The 23,038-nt window shown below is 44.5% G+C and overlaps 1 protein-coding gene across 4 annotated transcripts in view; it reads left to right on the forward strand.

The window, feature by feature from the left end:
- focad (focadhesin) overlaps window positions 1-23,038 on the forward strand; it is a 136,894-nt gene that overhangs the window by 104,684 nt on the left and 9,172 nt on the right. For all 4 annotated transcript variants that reach the window (XM_061710461.1, XM_061710460.1, XM_061710462.1 and 1 more), the window contains 8 exons: window positions 24-143; window positions 4,981-5,103; window positions 5,186-5,263; window positions 7,691-7,762; window positions 19,105-19,207; window positions 19,350-19,430; window positions 19,505-19,633; window positions 22,750-22,865. In XM_061710461.1, the coding sequence (XP_061566445.1) occupies window positions 24-143; window positions 4,981-5,103; window positions 5,186-5,263; window positions 7,691-7,762; window positions 19,105-19,207; window positions 19,350-19,430; window positions 19,505-19,633; window positions 22,750-22,865 (822 nt within the window). The remainder of the gene's footprint in view (window positions 1-23; window positions 144-4,980; window positions 5,104-5,185; window positions 5,264-7,690; window positions 7,763-19,104; window positions 19,208-19,349; window positions 19,431-19,504; window positions 19,634-22,749; window positions 22,866-23,038) is intronic.

Genomic DNA, 23,038 nt, shown 5'->3' on the forward strand with positions numbered 1-23,038 from the left:
GCTTAGTTTTGTCTTTTCTCCAGGTCTTGTCGTATTGTGTGGCATGTGTCAGCGTCTCTGCCTTCAGCGGAGGAGTGATAGACGCTGCCAGAGCTGAGGAGGTGATGAGCAGCCTGCGGACCCTGACCGAGGAGAGCCAGCAGGTCTGTCGTTGTGTCTTCGATTTTGCTTCAGTCCAGTTTCCCATGTTAAGACTTTGAAAGTGACTCAAACAGAGTCTCATCAGTGAAAGGCTGAAAAATGTCTCAGCCCCATGAACGTTGGGAAGTTGAGATGGGAAACATGAAAACTAGTCACATTTGGGATCAATGGCAGATGCAGCATTGTTCTGCAGAATAAGAGTAGGAACCAGAACTCTGATGCGGTGAACGATCCAGGACAAATCAGTAGGTGCGAGGCTTGAGCCCCTTCAGAAATGCTAAATGAGGCTTCAGATCGAACCACTCAACAGAAACAGCCAACTGCTTTTACATAGGAAATATCACATTTCTGCTGGATGAAGATGTTACTGTTGGTGCTGTACTTTTGGATCGCAAAGCGCACCAAAACGGTATGAATGAACAATTATCCATCAAATGCACTTCATATGTCCACTGGTGCTCCACAGGGATCCATACTAGGTCCTACGTATTTAGTTTTGCATATACAGTAATCCCTCACTAAAACGCGGTTCTCCTTTCACGTCTCGCTGCTTCACGGATTTGCATTGTGCATCGTGTTCTGCATTCTGATTGGCTAAACAGTCTCCCCGCTTCTTCACTTCCTGTGTCAATAACGTTGGTCGCTTAGCAACAAGCTGAGAACGGCCAATGAGCTTCAGCAGCAGCTCAAGAGCGGGAGCCTTTGATGAATCGTTCATTACAGTCTCGGATATAATCCATGGTGTCGGTTTAGAAGAATCTTTTTGCCCAGAAGAAAAAAGAGCGACAACAACGACCCATAACTATGTTCTTCTCTGGAAAAAACACACCTGCACCGCGGGCTTTAGGAGAAAAAGACGCTACAGAGTCAGGATGCAGCGGCATCACAAGAGCAGTGGAATAAACACCAGTCACTATTTGTCCTACTGTACTTATTGTATTTTTTTTCATAATCATTTTTCATTTTCTCCCGTTCAAATCCAATTAATCAGGTCCCGGTGGGGCTGGGCTCTGCAATTTGAAGCTTTGTATAATAATTGTAAAGAAAAAAAAGGTTGCTACTTTGCAGATTTCACTTATCACGGATTCTTTTTGGAACATAACCCCCTCGAAAAATGAGGGATTACTTTATGTCAATGATCTGCCATCTATGCGCCCTGATGCTCATACCCATATTTATGCTGATGACACTGTTATATGTAGGTGGTGGTAATAATAATAATAATAATAATAATAATAATAATAATAACTAGAAAATTTCTGGAAATTTTGATATGGGCATGCCCTACAGCCCATTCGACCCCTCTCGCTGCTTTGGTTTGGGGCTGTAGTGGTTGTGTTCAGGGTGGGTCTATGTCAGTTTGAGGTGTTTTCACGCTTGCATTGCATTAATTCCTGTGCTCCCATAGCTATTAATGGGGCGCGCTTTTTGCCGTCTAGCGTCCCCACGGTAACGCTTTTGACTGAGAAAAGTAATGCCCATCTAGGCACGATGGTGACGCATCCAACGATATATGCCATGCATGGGTGCACGTTCCGGTTCAGGCTACGTTAATGTATAGGTTTTTTTTCCACCGTGGTAAAAAACCCCTTCCGAATGAATGGGGCCATTTGGCATGGATTTTACATTAAACTTTCCTTAAATCACAGCTTCATGAAATTTAAATATGTTGAAGGTCACACCGTGCCGAGTCGGGAAACATTTGTATGATGTCTCTACGATAATCTGTTGCCTAGCAACAAGCGTCCAAAGTCAAACGGAAAAAAAAAAAAAAATGAAAGGTCAATATCGCAAAAACTTTAAGAATTGGCATAATGAGCTTGTACGGTCCATTAGTGCCAATCGGGCCGAGTGTTTGAAAGTTTGAACGATGTCTCTACGATAAAGTCCGGCCGAGCAATAAGCGTCTGAATTTTCGCCTTTTTTTTTGCTTTTTGGCATCTAGCGTTGCCACGGTAACACTTTTGACTGAAAAAAGTAATGCCCGTCGAGGCACGATGACGATGCATCCAACGATGTATGCCATGCATGGGTGCACATTGCGGTCCGAGCAGTATTAACAGATTGTTTATTCACATGCTCCCCCATACAAATGCATAGGTTTTTGTTGCCATGGTAACAAGCCCCATAGGATAGAATGGGACAATTTGGCTTTAATATCTCAAAAGCTGTAAACGACAGCGTAATGAGACCTCAGTATGTTTTAGTCCACATCAACCTGAGTCTTTTAACGTTGTAACAAAGTCTCTGTGATACCGCGTTGCCGCGCAACAAGCATCCGAAGTTCCGTTAGCATTAAAATGAACAATGTGGAATATCTCAAAAACCATAATAGCAAGCATGACGAGACTAAAATATGTTGCAGTACAAAGCGTCCCGGGTTTGTCAATGTTGTAATGATGTCTGTACGATAAACCGTTGCCTAGCAACAAGCGTCCAAAATAAAATGGATTTTTTTTTTAAATTGAAAGTTAAATATCGCAAAAAACGTAATAACTAGCATGATGAAGTTTTATGGTCCTTTAGTGACTATCGGGCCGAGTGTTTGAAAGTTTCAACGATGTCTCTACGATTAAGTTCTGCCGAGCAATAAGCGTTCGAATTTTCGCCTTTTTTTTTGCTTTTTGGCAACTAGCGTTGCCACGGTAACCCCTATTACTGAGAAAAGTAATGCCCATCGAGGCACGATGGAGACGCATCCAACGATGTATGCCATGCATGGGTGCCAGTTGCGGTTCGGGCCGTATTAACGGACGAAAAAAAGTGCGGAATAAGAATAATAAGAAAAGGGAAACCTTTTCTGTATACCAATATATCGCCTTCATTTTCATGTTTTTCCTCATTTTTTCGGGCGTGTTTTAGTCTTTGGGGATTTTTTTTTCCACATCTGAGTGGGGTCATGCTGTACACCCGCTGGTGTGACGTGGGACTTTTGCGACTTAAGCTTGTTAGCAAAATGCTAGCAACATTGCCCTTTGGGCCATTCTGGACGATTGCAATATGGTCATGCCATTACTTGGCATGCCCATAATAATAATAATGACTTGTACTTATATAGCGCCTTTCAAGAAACCCAAGGTCGCTTTACAGAAAACCAGAAAAAAGAACAAACAGAACAAAAACACAACCGGGACAAAATAACAGGGGGGGTTCCACTTAATGGGGAAAGGCCAGGGTGAAAAGGGTTTTGAGTTGTGCTTATGTAACGGAGTCAATGATTCCACTTGCCATTACTAGCTGTCTGGATATTATTATTGAGTTTCAGTAGTGTCATTGTGTGTTTACTGTTTTATTTTGTTACTTTTACTGTAATGACACACGTCATTGATACGGACCTCGGAGGATGGTGTGATGGAGCAGCCGTCCACCCGGATGAGAAGATCTCCAACCTTCCGGAGCAGTGGCTTGGGGGCCACAACCATGAGCTCTGTCTTATCGCTGTTAAGTTTGAGGAATTTGGTTGTCATCCAGGATTTTATGGCAGAGAGGCAGTCAACCAGAGACTGTGGGGGGATGGTGAGGTGCTGAGATTTAAAAAAAAAAAAAAAAAAAAAAAAATCAGGTGTTACCTGGAAAACAGACGTTACAGCCAGCTAACGAAGTGCATGCTAACATTCCAGCATGGCAGAGGCAGCGTTGTCTCCAGTGAAATATCTTGAGGACCGTAGGCATGCACTTCACAAAAACAGATAAAACTCAGATAGAGCCGTGGACGCAGATGTCTTGTCCCTGGAGAGCGACTACAGATTGTAGAAGAACTCAAATATCTAATATATTGGACTTGAATCTGAATTTCAGGGCTCAGGTGGTGAGGGTTTGTAAACGGGTCGAAACGAGTTTAAGTTCAAGTTCTGTTTTGTTTGTGTTTTATTGTTTCTAAACAAAACATTTTTATCTTGATCAGATATTTTCTACTCACCTTTAGATTAGGCCTGTGTTGAAAAAATCGATTTTCCAATTCTAAATCGATTCTCATATTAATTCCTAAAAATCGATTCGTATGTCTAAAGATCGATTTATTTATTTATTTATTTATTTATTTATTTATTTATTTTCCATCATTACATTACAACTTTTGGTATTTTTTTGTTTATGCCCAAAAATAATGTTTTGTTGGTCACCAGAATAACTACTGCCATGTTTTTGCCTTTTAAATATGTTTAAAGGTATGAAAACATTCAAGTTTTCAGTTATAATTGCATAAATTGTCTATATTTCATTACTTATATACTGTATTGGGGTTACATTTGCATAAAATACTAAAAACCAAATTCTCAAAAATTAAAAACCGACATAGACCGAAAATGGAAAAAATTAAAACGGAATGTGGGAAAAAATTAAACCGATTTCATCCGTCTCTGTTTCCTCCCTGGATCTGTTTGATAATTCTGCTCCATGATGTTTCTGAAAGCAGTTCTATCAGCATTCTAGGAGCTGATTGGTACTTACAGCATCATTAGCTGCAATACTTGCTGTTGAATCTCAATATAATACTAGTATTAATATGTTGCATAACTACAGTTATATAATTCATGCAACAACTCAAAAACAGTTTTAATAACACTAACCCAAATCAATATCGGAATCGGATCAAATCAAATCTTGATAATCGATTCTGAATCTTGAGACATTTGAATGGATCCCCAGCCCTACTTTAGATCAGGGGTGTCCAAGGTGGGCCCTGGTGTCCCTGCTCCAGCACGCCTGCTTCAGATAAACGCTCACCTGAGGTTCCCGTGTGGCGGTTTACCCTGAATCCCCGCTGACGGAAACGCTAAATACATGTGATTGAATGTGCTGTGGTTGTGGGACGTGCTGACGTCTGTCCGCCATCTGCAGACCCCAGGCTTCTCCCTGGCCCTGGGGCTGCTGGTCCACGGCCTGGCGCTGTCCGGCCACGGCAAAGCCGAAGACATCCACCCTCGTCTGCTGGCGGCCTGGATCAAGATCTTACTGGCCGAGGTACGACATCTCAGCCGGACCTGTCAGCAGTGATTGATGTGTTGAAGTGTTGACACCCAGAACGGTGGTCTGTCTTCCTCAGGGTTGTCCCACCATGCAGCGGCTGGCTGCTGCCAACGGCCTGGTGGCTCTAGTGGGATCAGAGACGTACCTGGTTCAGGTGAGCACCTCCAGCAGCTCCCTACACATATCCAATAACCATGACACAAAGTATCGTAAATGTCTGGATGAGTTTGTAAACTGGTGCAAGGTTAGTTTTCTACAGTTAAACACCAAGAAGACAAAATACATTATTTTTGTTGTGCCACAAGGAGATGCTGTTTCAGTTATCAAGAGAGTTATTAATAATTGTCCTTCGACAATTATTAATAATTAATAAAGTAGATTATTCATCAAATTGAATTATCAAAATGACTTAATCAAGACGGGGCACCACCTGAGGTTATTAGGAAAATTATAACTACAGCAAAATCAGTCTCAAGATGAATTATTCTACAGAATAATAATTGAAGGATGGAATCCGAACACAGACTCCGGCAACCAACATTAGCGGCAAACGTGCGCAAAATAAATAAGTACGACTTCTTTCAATCAGAATTTATTTACACCAGTGTCAAGCAGATGGTAAAACAACACTTTGGATAAATTCTGATGGCTCACTACATTAACAGGGACAAGAAATTATATAATGCAAATCGTGCGTGCGTGCGTGCGTGCGTGCGTGCGTGCGTGTGTGTGTGTAGCTCAGAATGGCTCGGGAATTTATGACCGAGATAAGTGTGTGTGGGGATTAGTAGGAGAGGAAAATAGAAATACAGAAGAAAAATAAAATAAACAGACACACTTAACTAATTTCTCGCTACCAGAAACCCCAGACCTTCTGATCTTTCACACACAGAAATGCACCACCGTGAAACTAAACTTCACACGTGCGCTCTGGTCATTCGACTGGGAAATGAGGAAGGGCTTTGTTTTCTGTTGTGGAGGAACATGTCATCACCAGTACCAGTATAGTACCAGTTATAGTACCAGTAGAACATGTCATCACGATCCAGCAATGTGTATGGAGCAGTAGACAAACAAAAACACTTAAACTAATAACACAGTTGTGACGGGATCAGCAATCCAGCTCACGACGTAAACTAACTTTTAAAATGTGTTACTAAGTTTTCTCTGCTCAGACACAAAACAGCCTCTTACATGAATCTTTGCAGTTGAAGAAAAAGGTGGTTTGGTCTGGCCGGTCAGCGTTCCTTAGGGAACAGCTGGGTGGTTACGCTCGGCAGGGGATCCTGATAAAGCGGCTCTCACTCCCTCCTGTTATCCGTTCTGGGGAGGCGGGGAGCAGCAGCTTGGCTTCCTTCAGCTTCGGGTCAGTCCGAAGGCGTTCACGTCGAGGCCTGCAGGGTCCCTGGTTCGGCTTTCTGGACTCGGAACCTTGTGGGTCACTCGTGCAGCGCTGCAAAACGGACGCTCCTTCGGTCACGATCCTGGAGAAAGGTCGGTCCTTGGCTGGTCGCTCCGAGGCAGCGAGACCTGTAGGGGAGAGGAAAAAGCAGAGAGGAGAGCGAGAGAGGGGGGGCTTGCTCTTCTACAGTGGGGCCCAGGAAGTCGATGCGGCCTCTCCGGCAGTTGGGGTCGTGTCCAATCAGAGCGTGGTCCCTTATCACCAAGGGCCACATATGCAAATCCTGCAAAGCTTTGTCCATGGGGGTTTTGAAGTTTTCCAGTTCCTCGGTTCTCCAGGCCATGCCGGAGGCCGAAAACCGGGCCTTCGACCGGTCAAAACCTGACTGTTCACATAATCACACATTTCATGAGTCCATAGTCGCACCGTGATGTCCTAATCACACATTAATTCATAATCACATGGGCAACATTTTAGATTTTAGAACAAAAGCAGACAGTTATCAACGGTGATCCAATTGAAGTTGTAAATGAATACAAATATCCAGGGACAATGATTAACAGGAAACTGTCATGGGACTCTAATTCAGATTTCCTCCATAAAAAAGGTTTGCTCCGGAAGCTCCGACAGTTCAGAGTGGAACGTCACATTATGATTCTTTTTTACCGATAGAGAGTATTCTCACTTTTTGTTTTATTGCTTGGTTCTTTTCACTGTCGATAGGTAATAAGAACAAACTCAGTAAGATTGTCAACATGTCTAGAAAGATTGTAGGCCAACAACAAGTCAGTTTGTCCCGGCTCTGTGAATCCCGTGTGACTGGGAAAGGGAGGATAATCTGCAGTGATATATACATGCTGTTACCATCAGGATGGAGGTATAGGGTACCGCCTCTGCCCAAACATCTTTTATACCCTCTAGTATAGCTCTGCTAAATAAATTAAAGATGCATTATCAATTTCATAATCCACTAGGTTTGGTGTGGAGCTCATCATCATTGTGTTAAGTTATGTTATTGTATAGTGTTGTACTATACTGAACTTAATCGTTCCAATTCAAAGTCTTGTATATTCTGTTTTTTTTGTTTTTGACCATGTATTCTGTCTGCCACAGATGCAAAACTTGATACTGAACGTATCTGCTGCTGATTGAAAGAAACCAAATTGTGCTTTGTTGCAGCTTAAGAGTGAGATGGAACTTTCCTCCCAGCAACAGAGCCGGCTGAACGAGGTGATCCGAGCCGTCACGCAGGTACCAGTTCACGAAACACACAGAACACCGGGCTGAACCTAAAACACTGGCTAGCTTCCCAAACTTCTGCCCATCAGCCACTTACTTCCAAACACGAATGACCGATTGTCTTTAAACTGTTACAGATGAATAAACCCCACCCGTAGGGGAGGGTTCTGACTTCCATCGGGCTGGGCACCTCCTTATGGGTCTGATGGCCCAAAGTAAGGGACAGCTAGAAGGACGGGGAGGGGGAAATTGAGAACTTACAATAAAAGGAAAAGTGGAAAATGTGAGAGTATGAAACATACAAAATTAAAAAGCAAATTGAAGGGAAAAAGAAACAAAAAACAAAAAAAATGGCTCTGCCGTCCAGACCGGTCCCGCCCTGTGTGTGTGTCGCTGAGTAATCTTTCGTGAAAATCTCTGATTAAAAAGCACGAACAAGAGCGCAAATTCAAACCGACGAGTTTCCAGGAAGAATGACGTTACTTCCCTTTTCGCGGGAAGTGGAGTGGAGAAATACTGTGAAAAAATACAACCTTATGACATTCTGACAACGAGATGATGTATGTTAACGTAGGACGTGTTGTGAACACGTACCGGATCTAGAAATAACCCACGATGTCAATTATGAAAATTTCCGTGTGCGCAATTTTACTGGATTATTATTCAATTACATTTTATTCATATAGTGTCTATTACAACAGAAGTTGCAAAGAAGAAGCAAAAAATGTCTGGACATCCAGTCCTTGATGTCCCTAAGACATGCCTGAAGTTTAACTAACGGTTCTGTTTCATCCGGCTTCATAGACAAATAGAGCTGTGTATCATCAGCATAACAATGAAAGTGTATTCTGTGATTCTGGATTATACTTCCCAATGGCTGCATGTATAAACTGAACAAGCTCTAGCACTGAACCCTGCAGAACACCATAACAGACCCTTGACTGTTCTGAAGAAACCTCATGTACATGAACAAACTGGAACCTTTCAGATAGATATGATTTAAACCAACGTAGAGCTGTCCCTTTAATCCCAACAGCATGCTCTAACCTGTGCAGTAAAATGCTGATCTACAGTGTCAAAAGCAGCACTGAGGTCCAGTAGAACCAGTATGGACACTAATCCCTTATCTGAGGTCCAGTAGAACCAGTATGGACACCAATCCCTTATCTGAAAGAACTCAAGAAGTGGCTGCCGTGTCATCTGTTAACAGAGCATGTGACAGGCATGTGAAAAACAGGCAGCTTTCTAAGCTGACCTGATTCTGATAGTTTCATAAGGACGAAACAAGTTCAAAAAGGTTGATTAACCTGACCATTCCCTCCTCTTGTCCTTTTGAAACTTCACAGAATGATACAGGTAATGAAAACAGAACAGTACAAGGACAGTAATAGTCGGAATCATAATTTCAGTCATTATGTCAGCATGACTCAGTAATGAAAAAGGCATCAGATGAGTTCTTCAGCGGACAAGGGTTTTGAGACCGTCCAGCTTCCCGCCTACTCAGGGCTGGGACATTTCCCACTAACCTTCACTGTGACTGGTGAACGCAGTAGATCGTTCAGCAGCCTTTACTGCTGCCGGTGTCCTGATCTGGACAGCAAAAGGGCCGTCCTGACGGGTTGATGACCATTCACCACTCGACTCAGGACCTGGGTCAACCAGTTTCAGCAGTTCCTGCTTAGGAGAGGGAGAGGAAAAAACAGCAGCTCACAAGAACTTTGAACATTTTCCCAGCAAACAATTTGCTCATCCTCATCGAGAGTGGGTCTCTTCGGCTTAGCTTTAGCTGAGCTGAGCCTTAGCTTTAACAGTGCCATTAGTTCCTTCCACTAGGCCTGCTCCTACAAAAAAATTTAAAGGGTATTTAGTATTTAATCCTCATGATGTACCATACCCTGCCTCCCTCCTGATTTAGCCATGGAAACTCCCCATGGCTCAACTCAGCCACCAGGGGGAACAAATTCCTTGGAAGCACTGATTTGCTTCGCATCACACAGAGGCCTTCTGAAGTTACAGTAATACCTTAATTTAGCCAAATGTCTTTCTCTCTTTGCGGAGCATTGTTTCGCATGTTAACAGGGGTAGGGGTTTCGTTGTCATCAGATCCCCTTCTTGTTGACCTTTCCCTGGAAGGGTCAGGGCTGGCAGAGTCCTGACTTCTCCCCAGATAGGTGGTCCTCCCACTTCTTGACCTTTGCATCCTGGCAAGTCGGCAGGTCTGACTTAATGATCCTCTAGGGTCGGATATCTTTATGTCCCCCAGAGATCCCCCCCACCCATCACCTTATGGCCCTTTTGGACTAGTCCTTACTCGGCCCGACTCGGCTCGTCATGCCTCTACCCGCCTCTACCCGTTTTGTCCCTGTTTGTTTTTCCACAGCCAGGGGAGAAGTGGGCAGGTTGGGGTGAAGCTGCTGTGACGTACTAGATTGCGCAACCGCTTTGTTCATGTCGGCGCTGATCAGAAATCAGCTGGAGCCGCGAGCGGCTGAGAGTAAAACAGCCCGTCTACATCCCTTTTTTAATTCTCTCCTCAGCCACCAGGTTTATGAACATCTGCACCTCAGAGTTGGATCACCAAACAGACGTTTTGCGCTTTATAATAAAATCGCCGCGAGTCGCGCTCGTGCTGACTCCCGCTTCCTGATTCAAACGTCTAACGCCCCCGCCCCCGACCAATCAGTGGCACGGAGGGTGATGATGTTGAAAGGTGCTATTAATCTTTATGGGATCAGATGTTATGTCCCCCTCATTCGTCCTAATTGCTGATATATTTGCTAGATTGTCATTTTTTCGTATTTTATGTGCAAGCAATCGGCTAGGTCGAGCACTGTTCATATAATAATTCTGCCTAGTGCGGTGGATAATAAATTCTGCTTCCCTTCTTAACAGACTATTTAGTTCACCAAGTAATTTCCGTCGCTTACAGGTATTTTTTTTTTTTAATTTATTTATTTATATTATTTATCATGTCTTGCTCAAGTGCTACAATTTCAGATTCCAGAGATTCAATACGATGTTTTCTAGATTTACTGAGATTTGATGCAAATTAAATCGCTTTGTTTCTGATGCAACCTTTAACCGCATCCCATAACACACGAGGATCATCAACTGATGGACTATTTATTGTGATGAATTCGTTCAATTCAGCCTCAAGCTCTCGTCTAAAAGTGTCATTCTGAAGTAGAGACGTGTTAAAACGCCTGCGGACAGCCTTAGATTGACTAGCTCTTAATGATAAAGTACATAAAACAGCCCTATGATCAGATAATGAGATTGGGGTCATTCCAGTTCTGTGAATATCACTAAAAAGAGTTTTGGATGCAAAAATATAATCAATTCTTGAAAAAGTCTTATGTCGAGCGGAGAAGAAAGAAAATTCTCTGGTGGAAGGATTCATCAGGCGCCAAATATCAATCACACCATGATCTGTAGACCATTTCTTAAATGCTATAGATGCCAGCTGTTGATCTCTACTTTCTGTTACTTCTGTTCTATCAATGTCATGGAGCCATACAGCATTGAAATCACCCCCTATCAAAAGCTGGTACTCTGGAAGATCTATTAATATAGAGGCTAGTGAGTCATAAAAATGCTGATCAAAACAATTTGGTGCATAAACACAGATCAGAGCAATCTTAATACCATTATAAGCTATTTTGCAAAAAGTGATTCGACCATCATCAGATCCTCCTGTACCCAAATTAGTATAATTTAGGTTACGTTTTGCAGCTATAAAAACCCCTTTGCTCCTTTTGGTGTAACAGGAGGAGGCAATCACATGATAGTATTTATTCTTAAATCTGTGTACATCGATACCAAGTGGTTCCGGTTTTGAGGGGATGGCACCTTAGAACGAGAGCTCCCGACAAGAGTGATTAAATCGCCCCAAAGTGAAATAATTAACATAAGAACTATACGAAAAAGAGTGTAAGAGGCCGCGAATGATGTCCAAAAAGCCCTGCAGAGGTAAAAAGTCACATGTTGAACAACCCGAAGACGACGAGTTGCAGCTAGCAGATGAGGCTAGCGCTAGCTCCCCCGCGGCTAGCCGCGGCTCCTCTCCCTCGCCCAGTTATGATGACGCCAGACCGGAGAACGATGAGGATCAGGCAAACTTATCCATGATACTAAAAGAGTTGAGAGCCGTCGGGAAGGAGGTAAAAGAATTTAGGAAGGACACTAAAATACAGCTTCAGGACATTAGAGGAGAACTGGACAAAACTAATGCGAGATTAGAAGTTCTGGAAACCAGGGTGGCTGAGCATGAAGAAAAGCTACAAAACTCAGATGAGTTACTAGCCGAGATGATAACAATGCAGGAAACGCTTCAATTCAAACTGAAATCTCATGAAGCGTATTCAAGGAGGGAAACACTCAGACTGTACGGGGTCCCGGAGGGAGCTGAGTCTGGCGCACAATCTATGGCCCATTTTGTGGAGAAGCTGCTCAGGGAGAATCTCCCCATCCCAGAGTCAACAGCGCTGCAGATCCAGAGGGCGCACAGAGCGCTTTCATCTCCTCCACCAAAAGGCTCCCAGCCCAGGTCGATCCTGGTAAAATTCCTGTGCTTTACCGTCAAAGAAGAAGTGCTCAGGCTGGCTTGGCAGAAGAAAGGTTTTACGTGGAACAACAACAAGATAAACGTCGATCACGATTATCCTCAGGAGATCATGGACATGCGGAAGGAGTATGCTGACGTAAGGAGGATCCTGAAGGAAAAGAACTTGAGGTTCCGGACCATCTACCCTGCACGCCTGAAGGTTTTTTATGAAGAAGGAGCGTTAACTTATAACACGGTGGAGGATGCAACGGCGGATATGGCAAGCCGGGGGCTCCCGGTGAGGGTCATCGAGCCACCGGCAACTCTCAGAGAGAAACTTGAGAGGTTGGCCGCAGTGGCAGTGCGCGGGGGGGCGGCGTGCGCGGCAGCCCGGAGGAGCTGCAGGTTACAAGGAGAAGCTGCAAGTATTCAGACGGGAAAATAACTAATGTGACTGGAGGTGATATGTTTATGAGGTGGACTAATTGGTAAAATATAATTATTGTCGAGCGGAAAAGGATGGGGGTTCTCTTTCTTGAGGATGCCAGCATGGTGGAAGGCCCCCTAGCTCAGGGAGTATATAGGGGTACTCCTTCAGAGTCCGAGGGAAGCAGTGGAAGTGTTTCACTGCTGGAAGTGTGGTCAGGAGCATTCATGCTTCAGTTAGATACCATATCTTTCTGTCTTTTTTTTCTTTACTACTACTACTTTACTTGTTTAGGAACTTGCCTGTAGAGGTGAGTGAAACTCAGTTTAGGGAATGGGATAAATGGATCTCCAGATTTGTTTGGCAGGGCCGGAAACCGAGAATTAAATATGCCACCCTTCAACTTCACAAGGATTTTGGGGGGATGGGTCTCCCTTGTCTAAAGAATTATTATTATGCTGCTCAAATAGCTCCTCTACTATATTGGAGTAATGGAACATATGCGGCTAAGTGGAAGGAGTTGGAGTCCAATCTGGTAGATCCATTCCCCATTCAAGCTGTGTTGGCGGATGAGGGTATAATGTGTCAGTTACAAAAGCTGGGGAACCCATGGCTGAACCACACGTTTCAAGTCTGGCAGAAGGTGATTAATATGAGCAATATACATAGAATGTTGAGAATGTTCAGATGGGTTGCGGTTGATTCTGATTTTTTCCCCAACAAGCATGATTCTAGCTTCAAATCGTGGACAATGTATGGTTTTACAACATTTCTTTCACTCACTCATAAAAACACTGTATTCAGCTTTGAGGTTTTACAGGATAAACATGGCTTACAACGAAATGAGGTCTCTCAGATGTCGAATTACACACATTTTGAAAAATGCCATGACAATGACTCCAGCCAACTCCATTTCCAAGCTGTACACAGCTATATCCCATGCCAATAATAGCGACACTCTTTACATCAAAGCTAAATGGGAAAGGGAAGCAAGGATTGACATTTCTGAGGAGACTTGGAGCAATATCTGGTCCTTCCAATGGACAACATCTAGCTCCATGGACTGGAGAGAGCATTGTTGGAAGAATCTTATTAGATATTTCAAGACACCGTATCAGGAGAAATACAAAGGGGCAAATTTGCCATGTTGGAGACAATGTGGCTCGACTGTGGCTAACCACTATCACATTTTTTGGGACTGCCCCAAGCTGTGTTCTGGAGGGGTATCCAGGCTTCAGTAAGCACAGTTTTTAACATTCAGTTTCCTCTGAGTTTTGACGTGTTATATCTAGGTCATGTTACTGTTTTGGAATGTAGGCGAGAGATAAAATTGCTGCAATTGCTCTTGGTGGCAAGTAAGAAAGCAATTACCAGGAGATGGTTAACTCCGACCCCACCTACTCTAGAAGACTGGATCGGTATCACCTTAGAGATTTTTAGGATGGAAAAGCTGACCTTCCAACTAAAAGCACAACGGGACATATTCTATAAGATTTGGAATAACTGGATTGTATTTATCACCCCCATGAGAGCAGATTTTGTTTGATTTCACTGGTAATATGTAATTCATTGTTTTGACCTCAACTGGGTTTTATGTTTGGTTCAACACAGCAGCGGCAGGTGACCCCCTTTCTGTTCATAGTTCATGTAAACGTTAATTTTTGTGACTTAAACTAGCAAAACCGGAAGGACATTCATTTTCATTTGATTGAGTGTTGCTGTATCGTTTTATTTATTGTCCTTTCCAAATAAAGAAACAATTTAAAAAAAAAAAAAATCTGTGTACATCAACTTCAAGAAGGTGTGACTCCTGTATAAAAGCAAAGTGGATTTTCTTCCTATAAAGGAGCTTCAGAGTACTAGTACGCTTCTGGGGTGAATTAAGGCCCCGTGAATTCCATGACAGAATATTAATATTATTCATATTTATTTAGATTGAAGGTTGGCATACAGATCCACAAATACAATAAATAAATCCTGTTTGGTAGGGTTGGAAATACAAAGGACACCTGGACCCCCCCACCCACCCCCCACATGAGCCAATACGTGCATACACACACACACAAAAACAAACCAAAAAAAAAAAAGCTCTGCCTTGACCATCAAAAGTCCTCTCCAGAAAAAAGGAGAAGACAGCCCACCCCCCAAAAAAAGTATACCAGTCATCATGGAATCAGAACAGTCATAGCCCCTCCACTGAAAAATAAAAAATAAGGGCTTGCATTTACACTATGGGACAGTAAACCACGCAAAATGGGGCATCACAAAAAATATCAGGTTTCCTTAAGCCTAGAGAAACAACAATCAACAGAGAGAGCTGTCAGTAAAGGGCTTAATAAACTAAATAGTAAAATTAACTACATCTCATAGGCTTATCAAAGACAGCAATATCATATTAAAGTCACTTTGTAGAGAACGCCACGAAGAGAGAAAGGGAGATATGGAATACACATCATGGCTCAGTAGTCTGAAGAGTTCGAAAAAGATGTACTTTGATGAAACTAAAGTCCGAGTTGCGGCTCCGTGCTAAACCGACGCAGAGCCCACGCCGCAAGGCACGCGTCGCCGCGGACCCTACACTGTAGACTCCGCGCCGGCGCAACGCAGAACCACGAATCAGCCCCCAGTCAGTTCAGACTTACCATTGTCGGCGCTTATTTACCAACCGAGGCTTGATCTTTTTCCAGGGAAGCAATGAACTGTTCGGCGTCGCTCAGGTCCTGGAAGGTGTAAATGTTGCTCCCCCGGGACAGCTTGATTGTAGTGGGATAAAGAAGGAAAGCCTCAAATCCGTGAGTGCGGGGCTCGTACATCAGCTTGTAGCACTGTCTCCGACGCCTGGTTGTAGCCTCGCTGTAGTCGGCAGTGAACTTCAGCTGGATGCCCTCCACCTCCGGAGGATTCTTCCTTGCTTCGTTGAGTAAGCGATCTCTATCAGTGTAGCGGAGGGCCTTGATGATCAGCGGGCGCGGGCGTTGTGCCTTACCGGGACCCGGCTTGGATAAATGTCCAAGCCGATGACACCTCATCAGCTCCGGCGAGGTGGGTCCGAGGGCGGGGAACCATTCAGGAATCTTCTCCGTCAGGTAAGCACGAGCATTCGGGCTCTCGGCTCCCTCTTTGAGGTTGAATGTGAGAAGGTTATCCCTGCGTGCCCTATCCTCCATTTCAATGAGTTTGGTTTCGTTAATTTGTAGATTCTTCAGACATAAAGCTGTTGACTTTTCCACATTGGCGACCCGCTCCTGGAGATTAACAGTTTCAATGCGGATATTTCTTATTTCCTCAGTGTGCCTTGACAGAGTAGCGTGCATATTGTCAATTCGTTTCTCAAGTCTGTTGAAACGAGCTTCAGATTTCTCATCAGCTTCATTGAAATATCTTGCCATTGTTGCCTCCATCACTTGCGCCAGTGCCGCATTTTCTCCACCAAGCTCTTTGTGAAGTTGAGCCGTCATGTCTTGCTTGGCGGCGGTAGCTTTTCTTGTTTTTCTCATTTACTTTAGGCTTTAACTAAGAAGTTAAGTTTGTGCAACCAGAATGGAAAACTGACCACACAGCTGTTAATTTTCTCAAAAGCTGAACAGTTTTCTCACAAGTTTACGTAAAAGTTTGTGGAGGGTGGACGCAGAGGATTACTATGCTGCCGCCATGACACCGGAACCTGATATTCCCAAATCTACCACGCCAATTACAAACTGGCCTGTATCCCGAAATGGATCTGCAAGACCATTAGCAGCTTTCACCATTTCACCTATTTATTTATTTATTTATTTATTTATTTATTTATTTATTTATTTATTTATTTATTTATTTATTTATTTATTTATTTTTAGCCTTCTTTTTCCATCTTCCTGTTTACTCCTCTTCCTCATTCAAAGTAATCAGAATGTATTTATAAAAGTCTTAAAAAACACAAACTTCAGATCATCTATATTTGGGTTTGTGTTAGGCTAGTATGCACTCAGAGTTCTTCTTTTCTAAAAAGATTGTTCAACGGGTTCGTTTCTCCTCCATACAAGCCTTTCTGTGTAAAATGTCACTGACATGCAATTGACAGTAGGCTAATGAACACGCCCTTCCACTGCATTCTAAAAATACAGCGGTCATCCTCTGAAGCTGTCAATCATCAGTACGTAATTTTAAAACAAACAAAATAAAGAAAAAGGATTGACATGTTTCATGCTTGTATAAAAGTCAAATCCAACCTTGCACTCACAATTGCAAGAATCACATTCCCATATGATCCAAACGTACAAAGACCTGGCCAAATACAGCACTGCAGAGCAATCTGAAACTATTTGACTGTGAATTAACTCCATTTGAAAATTCTACGATTCTATGCCTCCATTCAGGGCTTAGAATGATAGAAAAAAGACAATATTTTTCCATTTCTATGTTTTTTTCCAAGAGGAGAGCTTCTCACTTCACCTCTGAAACTCCCGTTTTCCAGCAGACAAAAAAGTCTCCCTCAGACACAGAGCCTGCAGCCGCTCGTAAAACGCTGCACCCAGGCCTGGAGCCTTACACACACAGACACACACAGCTGCAGCTGTCACACACAGCCCTGCTGCAGCCGTTTACACACACAGACACAGAGCTGCAGCTGTCATGACCTTTGGCCTGCTGCAGCCCCGCAGCAGCCTTCTCCCCTCTCCAGTCTCTCATCAAATCACCTCTCTCCATGCCATTTGTACAGGTTTGCAACTTTCTTGTTTTTTCTTTTAGTCTTAAATTAGTTGTTTTCTAATCATTTAAGTTTTGTATATTATTTCGCACAATATTTTGTCTCCATTTTTCTTCACCTAAAGTTTGCGGGACGTCTCCCCATCAGCTCTATTTTAGCCAGTTATTTTTGCTTTCTTAAGTTTCTCTTTTTTGACAGTTTGGTTTTAGCCTGATCTTTTAGTGAACAATTTAAATTTTGCTTCACAATTTTGGAAACCCCCAACATTGAACATAGACAGTTTCCTGTCATAAACATCAGACAAGAACATTAGACAAGACAAACAGTAGACAAAAACCATTAAAAAAAAAACATTCCTAAGAAACGTCTCCTCTCGTTATCCTGTACTTTTAAAGTCCCCTGACCTGAAAGCCGGTCCTCGACCGAGTAAGTGTTGGCTTTTGCACTAGCCCCAGGCAATAGTGTCTTTTAAAAGTCCCCAACTTAAAAAATGGTCCCAGACCTCGGCCAACCCTTTTTTCACTAACCCCCGGTTAGTATACAAGGAATTTCACTAAGAAGAGGTCTCACCAGTCTCTTAGTGCCTTCCCTGGCTCGGGGATCTCGTCTCCTGGACCTCCTGGAACAGTGCAGGACCAAATCTGGGCCCCGTCCCTGAAGTCGGAACGGCTGTCGACAGTTTTAGATGGCCCGTTGGATCTACGCCGTTCCAATCGTCACAGCTTGAGATCCCGGGTTTCGGCACCAAATGTTAAGGTCCTAAAAAATTCATAACTTAGGAAAGACACAAGAGACTGTTGGAATGATCCCTTCTGCAGAAGCTTGGGGAGGAAAGCTGAGTAGTGCAGGGCACGCTGGCCCTCATTTGAGAACTCGTCAGCTCTTCTCCCAACATGCTGCTTCTGCAAGATGCTTTTTATTGAGAAAACGGTGACAGGAATGACCATATAAGGATAGTCAGCAGTTAAATAGACAATGAACAGACGTTGGGTTACAAAGACACACATGTAACATTTCAGTTAAAGAGGAACTAATCTGGAATGTCAGAGCAACAGACATCCTTAAAAAACAGGTCAAGGGGTCAAATGTCTTCTTGACTAAAAACAGGAACTCTGAACAGATGCGCCAAAAGACAATGGGACAGTTGTGGGACAGCCGACCCCCCTGAAAGAACTCAGGAAGTGGCTGCCGTGTCATCTGTTAACAGAGCATGTGACAGGCATGTGAAAAACAGGCAGCTTTCTAAGCTGACCTGATTCTGATTCTGATAGTTTCATAAGGACGAATCAAGTTCAAAAAGGTTGATTAACCTGACAGTCAACAGAAGGTTTTTTAAGTAAAGGTTTAATTACTGCAACTTTGAAAACCTGTGGTACATATCCTAAGTTTAGGGATAAGTTGATCTGGTCCAGTATTGCCGTGCCAATAAGAGAAAAAACATTTTTGAAAAGTCGAGTCTGGATGGGGATTATTATGTGATTTTTTTTTTCCCCCAAACGATGCAGTATATGTAGGTGAAAGTGTTCCTGTTTAACATGCAAAAAGAATTATTGCTGTATTTTATTTGGTTGTATGCAAACGGGAGCGCCGGTGGGAAGCGCCGTGCACCCTGGTGATCTCTGCTTGTGGCATTTCCTGTCAGCTGCCAATAATCCAGCCCATAATAACCACCATGACATGGTTTGGGGATGTTTCAGATCATCACCTTCTCTGGAGCCCTGGGCCTGCAGTCCAACAGCGCCTGCCTGCTGGGCCACCTCCACCTGGCCCACGTGTCCACGAGCCACAGCCACACGGCAGGTGGGTGAGTCCGGGCCTCCCGTCCTCCCGTCCTCCGGGCTCCCGTCCTCCGGGCTCCCGTCCTTCCGTCCCCCGGGCCTCCCGTCCTCCAGTCCCGGCTGCTGCTTGATGTTCCTCTCCCTCTCTGCTCTGTCGTCCTCAGTTCCTCTGGACTTCAGCTACCTCTCTGAGAGAAGTGTCATCAGGTCCATCAGCGACTTCATCAGCCAGGCTGGGAGGAAAGGTCTGTCCCTTCAGAGTCCCAGTAGGTTCTGGACGCCAGGGTTTGCAGCTCATGTTGTCCTGTTGTGTCTGCAGGTCCGGAGTTCTCCCATCCAGCGGCGGTCCGGACCGCTCTGACCTCCCTGGCCTCCGTGGGAGCCGGGTTCCAGTACCCCCCGGTGAACTGGAGCGCCGTCCTGTCTCCTTTGATGAGACTGAGCTTTGGTGAGACACGCACTCCCTCCTTCCACCAGGGTTCTGTCCGGGTTCAGTCAGGGTTCAGTCAGGGTTCAGTCAGGGTTCTGTCAGGGTTCTGTCAGGGTTCAGTCAGGGTTCTGTCGGGGCTCTGTGGGGGTTCTGTCAGGTTTCTGTCCAGGTTCTGTCAGGGTTCAGTCAGGGTTCTGATGGTCAGGGTTCTGTCGGGGTTCTGATGGTCAGGGTTCTATTCAATTTCAATTCAATTTTATTTATATAGCGTCTAATACAACAGAGTTGTCTCTAGACGCTTTCCAGAGACCCATACCCAGAACATGACCCCCGAGCAGTTATTACATAAACAATGGCAGGTAAAAACTCCCCTAGTGGGAGAAAAACCTTAAGCCAAACAGTGGCAAGGAAAAACTCCCCTTTAGGAGGGAAGAAACCTTGAGCAGGACCAGGCTCGTAAGGGGGGACCCTCCTGCCGAGGGCCAGACTGGTGGGTCAGGGACGGCAACAGCACAGCAGGCAGGTGGAAGCAGCAACGGGATGACCAGGGGTGGGGACCGCAGGCCAGCACGCAGCTCCCGAAGCTCCGGCCCAATCATCAAGTCCCAGGTTGGGGTGCAGGGTCGGGGAAGGGTTGAAAAGGGGCAGGGCCAGGGAGAGGAGTCTTGAGGGACGAACCTTCTCCCCCGCCCAAAAGGGGCCGTTACCCTGCCCCCCTCACTCCCACACTGGTGTCCGGCAAAGGATGCTGCAACATGGACAAAAGAGAGAAAAGGGAGGAGAAGGGGGGGCCAGTACAAGAAACTACAGGAGCGACTCTGACACACTAAAGTTTACACTACCTAGAGATTTACCAACACCAGCTAGAGGTTTACTAAACACTAACTATAGGCTTTACTAAACAGAAAGGTTTTAAGTTTAGTTTTAAAGGTGGAGGTGGTGTCAGCCTCCTTAACCCAGATTGGAAGTTGGTTCCATAGTAGTGGTGCCTGATAGCAGAACGCCCGCCCTCCAAATCTACATTTGGATACTCTAGGAACTACGAGTAAACCTGCACTCTGAGAATGGAGAGCTCTGACAGGAACATAAGGCACTATCAGGTCTTGCAAATAATGCGGAGTTAAGCCGTTTTGGGCTTTATACGCAAGTAATACAATTTTAAATTGGATTCTGAATTTTACGGGTAACCAATGGAGCGACGCTAACACTGGAGAGACGTGGTCTCTCCTGCTGATTCCTGTCAGCACTCGTGCTGCTGCATTCTGGATCAGCTGGAGCCTATTCAGCAAATTACTTGGACATCCTGCTAACAACACATTACAGTAATCTAGTCTAGAAGATACAAACGCATTAACTAGTTTTTCTGCATCACTCTGCGAGAGGATTTTCCTAATCTTTGCAATATTACGGAGATGGAAAAAGGCTATTTTACAAACCTGATTGACATATGGTTTAAACGACAAATCCTGATCGAAAATAACACCAAGGTTTCTCACAGTTGCACTGGAAGCCATCGCAACACCATCTAATCCCTTCCTAAGATGCTCTGGACCAAGAATGATAACCTCTGTTTTATCTGAATTTAGAAGCAAGAAATTTCTGGACATTCAGTCCTTGATGCCCCTAAGACATGCCTGAAGTTTAACTAACGGTTCTGTTTCATCCGGCTTCATAGACAAGTAGAGCTGCGTATCATCAGCATAACAATGAAAGTGTATGCCGTGATTCTGGATTATACTTCCCAATGGCTGCATGTATAAACTGAACAAGATTGGCCCTAGCACTGAACCCTGCGGAACACCATAACAGACCCTTGACTGTTCTGAAGAAACCTCATGTACATGAACAAACTGGAACCTGTCAGATAGATATGATTTAAACCAACATAGAGCTGTCCCTTTAATCCCAACAACATGCTCTAACCTGTGCAGTAAAATGCCATGATCTATAGTGTCAAAAGCAGCACTGAGGTCCAGTAGAACCAGTATGGAAACTAATCCCTTATCTGAGGCCATAAGGAGGTCATTCGTGACTCGAACCAGTGCTGTCTCTGTGCTATGATGCATTCTGAACCCTGACTGAAAGACTTCAAACAGATCATTTCTATACAAATAGTCACATAACTGGCTTGAAACTGCCTTTTCCAGAATTTTAGATACAAATGGAAGGTTGGAAATTGGTCTATAATTAGCTAAGGTGTCTGGGTCAAGAGAAGGTTTTTTAAGTAAAGGTTTAATTACTGCGACTTTGAAAACCTGTGGTACATATCCTAAACTTAGGGATAGGTTAATTTGGACCAGTATTGTCGTACCAATAAGAGAAAAAATATGTTTGAATAGTCGAGTCGGGATGGGGTCTAACATACATGTGGTTGACTTAGTTCTGTCGGGGTTCTGATGGTCAGGGTTCAGTCGGGGTTCTGTCGGGGTTCAGTCAGGGTTCTGATGGTCAGGGTTCTGTCGGGGTTCAGTCAGGGTTCTGATGGTCAGGGTTCAGTCGGGGTTCAGTCAGGGTTCTGTCGGGGTTCTGTCAGGGTTCTGATGGTCAGGGTTCTGTCGGGGTTCAGTCAGGGTTCTGATGGTCAGGATTCTGTCGGGGTTCAGTCAGGGTTCTGAAGGTCAGGGTTCTGTCGGGGTTCAGTCAGGGTTCTGATGGTCAGGGTTCTGTCGGGGTTCAGTCAGGGTTCTGATGGTCAGGGTTCAGTCGGGGTTCAGTCAGGGTTCTGTCGGGGTTCTGTCAGGGTTCTGATGGTCAGGGTTCTGTCGGGGTTCAGTCAGGGTTCTGATGGTCAGGGTTCTGTGGGTCAGGGTTCTGTCAGGGTTCTGATGGTCAGGGTTCTGTGGGTCAGGGTTCTGTCGGGGTTCTGTCAGGGTTCTGATGGTCGGGGTTCAGTCAGGGTTCTGATGGTCAGGGTTCTGTCGGGGTTCAGTCAGGGTTCTGATGGTCAGGGTTCTGTCGGGGTTCTGTCAGGGTTCTGATGGTCAGGGTTCTGTCGGGGTTCTGTCAGGGTTCTGATGGTCAGGGTTCTGTCGGGGTTCTGTCAGGGTTCTGATGGTCAGGGTTCTGTCGGAGTTCTGTCGGGGTTCTGTCCAGGTTCTGTCGGGGTTCTGTCAGGGTTCTGCTGTCTCTTGCAGGGGAGGACGTCCAGCACCAGTGTCTGGTTCTGGCAGCGTCTCAGGCCCAGTCTTCCCAGAGTGCTTCTCTGTTCCTGGGCTCCTGGATCTCTCCTCCCCTCGTTCACAGTCTCAGTGTAAGTTGATCCATCCTGCTTTCTCACTCCCCGTTTCCACGGCGATACCAGGATTTTACGTTCCGGTTGACACCCAATACAGATCAGATACCATGTAGACGTGTGATTCCACTCCACATTAACAGATATAGTGTTGCTATTTCTTGTTGAATCACTTTAACCTAAGCTGATTA

This window comes from Cololabis saira, chromosome 20 (assembly GCF_033807715.1).
Source record: "Cololabis saira isolate AMF1-May2022 chromosome 20, fColSai1.1, whole genome shotgun sequence".
Classification (NCBI taxonomy): domain Eukaryota; kingdom Metazoa; phylum Chordata; class Actinopteri; order Beloniformes; family Belonidae; genus Cololabis; species Cololabis saira.